Raw genomic sequence first — 6105 nt, forward strand, 5'->3', positions numbered from 1 at the left:
GCTATGCAGAACTGATATTTGTGAATACTAGCCAAATAATGGTCAAAGTGGTTAAAATCGATCCACCCCCACCCAACAATGCACCCCCCCCACCAAGTCCACGGACTCCACTTTTAGAACCAGTGAGCTAAAGCACTCAAAAGCGATGAGGTTTGTCTTGCCCAAAGTGTCTCCATTAGGCCGCAATGGCAAATAAAGCCAAGCTTTAATCTCCTGTCAGTTCTCGGCTATTCTCCCAGGAGTAGGACGCTTGTGGGCCGTCCATCACGTCCGCCAGGGAACCAAAGTGAAGACTCCCCTGGGAGGCGGATGAGGATCCAGCCAATTTGCATCTCCATTCCCACCATCCAAGGACCCCCCAACAATCCCATAATGATTCTATCACACACAGACAGCAGTGTCACGACAACTGTGGCATGTGATATATTTCATGATGAGTAGCACCCAGGCAGCTTGTCTGTGCATGGTAAAATCCATAGTCTTAATTTTAACCAAATGGTCCCTTGACAGTTAATGTGACCCTGAATAGCCAATACACATTAAGCTCACAATGCAATGCATTGTGAGCTTGTAGATTGGCTATTTTCTTTGCCATTTTGGTACACCACCATTGCCACCAGTGCAATATGGGGCTTAAGTGCTTAATGAGACTAATGATTGATTCAATTATATATTATAATTTTTGTATCGATTAGTCTGTCTCTCTGAGACGAGCCCTCCATCGTTGCTTCCAGTCATCCCGGTTCTCCACACATCTGGCTAGCTCGTTAGTGCTTTGCGCTCCTGCATCTTTCTTGAGTTCTTTTTTTTCCTTTTCTTTCGATTCGTAACAGAAAGAAACCTTGCTTGTTCTCGATTATTCAATTAACCTACATGAGCAAGATAAAGTCGTCATTAGTATTGACATTTAATCCTACTAAAAAAATTTTTAGACCCAGAGTTAAATTAACAATGAGTGCACTACCTCGTGTTAAGCTTGTGAAAACAATTCACTTGTGTCCTGCTGTGCCGAGTACCAATCACACATTCCTAGATCTCTGCCAGGGCTGTGAGATCCACCTGTTCCACTGATGACAGTGCTCTGACCCCAGTCTACTCTCCCCCAGTCTACTCTCCATGACCATTTGGTGACAAGACCAAATACATGCTAAATGCAACATGTTTGCATCAAATCCGCACAATGATATCCAGGGATTTGGTGTGTAAATAAACTTAGAAACAGTGGCAGTTATTGCTACGTAGCGATAAGTCAATAAATAATATGTTATGAGTAAAGAGTCTGTATTCAAAATGTTACTTGGAATTGGCATCAAAATATACTTACATTACAAAAGTAAAAGCACTAAAGCAGCTGAAAATAGTAAAAAGTAGGTACAATATTTCTCTCGGAGGTGAGTAAAGTATTAAAAATCACACCCGTGTGAAGTGAGGGGCAATCTAATCATCATCAAGAATGGTGGTCCCTTATTAGCCAAGGGCTCCCACCGACATACCCAGCTCAGACGTAAATTCTCTATTCATTGTCAATGGCATATTCAATGCTTGTTCAGACAACACAAACATTAAACACTATAGCTGTTTATAGGAGGGGCTAGCGCCCCTAAAAAAAGGATTTCAAGATTGTACTTAAGTGCTTAATGTACTCAGTTACTTTCTAGCACTGCTCGGAAGACACTACACATTAAACCCAGATCAAAATGATGATTAAACCGTACATGCACCGTTTACATTGAGCACACACTACATAATGTAGTCCAAGTTTCACCTTGCTCAATGAATACATCAATACAAACAGAGGCAGATCGACTCCACAGCCCATCTGTGTGGAACCCCCCACACACACACACACACACACACACACACACACACACACACATCACTCATTGCTTGACGTACGGAACCGGTGCACAAGCACAAGCCAGGAATCATTGATTGATTTCACACAGTGCCAAGCAGGATTATAGGAGTTCAGAGCAGTGCAAATTCCCCTCACTGCGTAATTGTACGTTCAGGGTTGATGCACATCCGTCATCCAGCAGGTTGATTTCTCAAATGTTTAATCCAATAAAAGATGAGGATTTCATGACTCTATAAGGCAGTGGTTCTCACACACTTTCATGTCAAAGACCCCCAAATTTATGTGTTTGACCGCAGAACCCAATTTGAAAAGTTGTTTTGCCACTGACCCCAATAAGAAAAGATTTGTGTTTAAACAATTAAACGCTAAATAATGATATTTCAAAAAAATAATGATAATCTAAAATAGCCAAAGTATAAAATAGGTGGGGAGGATAAGGGTTCTACATACACCAGAGCCAGAGGACCAAACCCAAAGCAAACAATCCAATTTAATTCACACTCAATTAAACATAATTCCGGATTTAGAACCCCAATTCTTTACAATCAGAACAGTGTTACAGACACCCATTGTCCACAGGTCCTTTGGTTCTCAAGGTTTAATTTATTTAATGGCCGCACGTTTTAGGGGAATGGGGAATACATTTTCTTTAACCCTTATTCCCACCATGTTAGGTTATGTGTGTGCAAGGCTTTGCATAATGAGTTGCATTGGTGCAAAATGGGGCTGGCTGGGACTTGCATGAAGTTTGGGGCTGTGGTGTCTGGAACAGGTTGTATATCAATTAAACCATCAAAGGATGGGGGGGGCATTTACAGCATTGCCCTTTGGCCCCCAGGGTGAAAGACCAAATTCTTGTTTTTGCATCTCAAAAGAAGTGGGGTCCAAAAGATAACAACACTTGACAAAAGGTTTGGCAGCATTTGGCACCGATTAAAGGCTTTGAAAGAGATAAATTATGAAGTCACAATCGGATGTTTTGCTATATGTGGCTATACTTTGTTGTAGAATGAATAGCAAAAAACTGCCAATCTACAAGCTCACGCATCACAACACATTTAGTTTGTAGATCAGATATTTTTGCCATTTAAAATAATTAGACTGGTGCCCAGCTGTAGAGCAGCGAGTCGGTAACGATGGAAGTTGGAGATCCATGCCCCACCCGGCTGTGCGATACCCGCTGTACCCGTGTCAGAGTACCCATTCCACCCATGTCTGTGTCCCTTTTATGACCATAAATGGAGATTTCTGTATCTGTCTCTCTGTGTCCCTTTATTCCTATTTATGGAGTTCTGTGTCGGGCATGCCCAGATGTGGTGTGATGTCAGAACAGGCCAGCTCCATATATGGAGATATAGGGATGATCAGGTTCTGGACAACCGGCTATCCGAGGGACTCGACACCGGGCACTGCACTCCCTGAGGTGGTGTGGAACGTGTGTGTCGAATTTGAAGCTGGTGGGGCAAATGGTTTTCGAGTTACGTAGATTACAGACGTACACACGTACATATACACACAGAGACTTGGTGCATGGTTAAAACAACTATGACCCAGCAACTAAGAAATAAGTCAAACAAAATGTTACACCTAAATGTATTAAGATTTAGGTAGGTTCAGGTAGACCCAAATACAAGGAAGCACTGACGCTACTACTTTTGGCTTCAGCTCAAATGAGGCAAACAAAAGCGACACTTTACTTTGCTGTGCTACAACTACACAAGCTACACAAGCAGGAAGGCACTGTCCTGCAGTGTCTAATTCGACTACTTCTGCCCACAACAGAATAGAACAGAACACTTTTCGGCCGATGTGCCATTTGGAGACATTTTCCACTCCCTCGATTGAACGACTTCAAAAGATTTTCCAACGAGGCGAATCCCAAGGGAACCAAGTTAATCCTGATCTTCACCACAAGCAGAGGGATCATCTCAATGTAAATCAGACAGAGCTTTTGATCAAAGTGTCCAGTCAGTCTTAAACACATCATGCCATGCAAAGCAAGGTCACCGTCTCAGCTGTTGTTGCACTGAAGTGGAGCTGGAGGACGGGGAAATCATGTTGAGATATGTGTAAAAAGCTGGGCTATAGCTCCAAGGCTGGGCGATACAATTTCAAATCAATATCACAATCTAAAATGTTGCCTCAATTAAGCGTTGTGAGTTTGCAGATCATCCGTTGTACAACAAAGTACTGTATAAACCCATGCTTATTGCTTAAGACAGACTAATTGATTAGGCAATTATACAAAAAATATATTCGAATTATAGTGTTGATTCCTTGATATAAAGCCCCCCTCCCTCGTCAATCATGAAAGATATGCATAGTGCACTGTGTTCAGTGTGTTGACAGACGACATGTAGCCTATACAAAGCCCCGATTATCATGTTAAGTAAACAACTTAAACCCATAGTTGACCAGGAGTCCCTCAGGGCTCTGTATACTTTGTATTCCTTGTTTTACTCCACACCATTAATGTATTCGCCAAAAATAGCTGATCTACAAGCTCACGGGTCAAACGCGAGCTGCAATCAGCAATGTGGCTGAATTTTTGCCCCCAGAAAAGAGACGCTAGGGTCCATCTGGTTAAAAGCTATGTCATTATAAGATCAGTCAAACCCATAAAAAAACAGCACTGCTTAAAAAACAAGACTGGACATACCATGACTTCACCCCACTTGACCCCCCCCCCCCCATACCTCTACCTGAACTGAACAGCCCAAACAGAATTAGACCCAATCCATATCATGTAAACAAAGTCGTAAAATTGTTTTACTCAAGGCCCTGAGTGCAGATAACGTGTTGCATAATGGATCAATGCCTTGGGCATCAACCCACATGCATGCATAGGCAGGCAGGCTTAGTTTACATGCACCCCCCCCCCCTCTCTCTCTCTCTCTCTCTCTCTGCCAGTGGTCTCTTTGTTTAAGATACACAACACACGTGATTATGAGGAACAGCACTATTGTATTAAGTCCAACTGAGTAGGAGGTGTCATAGTGAATGACACTGATCATTCACTTATCATCACCCTCCAGTGGCATCATTACAATTCCTACTAACACAGTTTGGATTTCCCAGAACGACTAAAAGCTCCAAGAATAGAATTGCATATTAAATAATTTATAATAATTGTGTAGGCTACACATTTCAACATCCATGCAATATAAGTCACAGTATGAATTGCATTCATTGTAAAGGGTTTTGCCAGCTGATGATTGTGGCTTCAAATCAATTCAAGTCTCTCTTTCAAGTTTCACTCAATTTACAGTATAATAATCTTTCCTATTGGAAGGAAGTAACAATAATGGGGTAAAGGTGCACGCAGCAGCAGCAGCGATGCATTGCTGTTGCATGACAGCCCTGCACACATCGCCATCTGCCTGCTATTGTGGTCAATTCACTGTTGGACGGTCTCATCTGCAGATGATGCATACTTGAGCAGTTTTGCAATGACTCACTCCACAGTCACACACAATATGTGGTAGTAGTAGGCTAATAGTAATACTAATGCACGCAATATGCAGTAACAAGCATGTCGATTAATCAACTCAACCCAAGCAGCAAACAAGTCGAAATCAAACATTACATTATCATTTGTAGAAGCATGCCGTCTACGAATGAAACATTTAATATCGACAGTATTTCCCAGTGTTCATTTAACTCGTTCCATCTATACACTCTCGGGAGTTAAATGAAGAGGAGTTGGGTCAACAAGAATAACACAAAGAAGGGTCATGTTTTGGACAGTATTGATGATGCACACAGCCAGGTTTCCTTACCTCGGATGTGCAAAGCCAGCATGAGTATCCACGCACCCGCACACATCATCGCCATGGCTCGGTCTCTCCCTCCTGCTAATCGGATCGGTACCAAAACGCTCGCAGGATGGAGGCACCGAACAGGATCTCGCCTACAACAACTTCTGGAAATCCCAGTAGGCTGCTTGGACCCCGGTGAGGAGCAATGATGACAATAGACCTCCTTCTGTTGGTGACAAGAGAGCTGCTTCCAAATCTCCTCCGTACGCGATCATCCACCGATGTTCTTAGTCCTTGTCCCGCTTCGGGTTCCCTTGTGGAGAGTTCTGGACACAAAGTGGCCAGTGGATCGGCCACAAAAGTAACCACTTGGGTCGGGTGACGAAATCCAAAAAGCGTCCGGACCACGCCACTGTGCGTGCGGTCGGTGAAAATAAGGTATCGCTGCGATCAGAAAGAGATCAAAGATAAATTAGTTGTCAACAGGAG

At 42.9% G+C, this 6105-nt stretch overlaps 1 protein-coding gene across 1 annotated transcript in view; it reads right to left on the minus strand.

Moving 5' to 3' along the window:
- Window positions 1–6105, minus strand: part of LOC308321967 (nectin 1b-like) — a 117375-nt gene that overhangs the window by 110791 nt on the left and 479 nt on the right. The window contains exon 1 of the mRNA XM_080773110.1: window positions 5638–6105. This exon is cut by the window's right edge and continues 479 nt beyond it. Coding sequence (XP_080629236.1) covers window positions 5638–5692 — 55 coding nt within the window. The 5' untranslated portion in view covers window positions 5693–6105. The remainder of the gene's footprint in view (window positions 1–5637) is intronic.

Source organism: Protomyctophum bolini (assembly GCF_963924005.1).
Source record: "Protomyctophum bolini genome assembly, chromosome: 9".
Lineage (NCBI taxonomy): Eukaryota > Metazoa > Chordata > Actinopteri > Myctophiformes > Myctophidae > Protomyctophum > Protomyctophum bolini.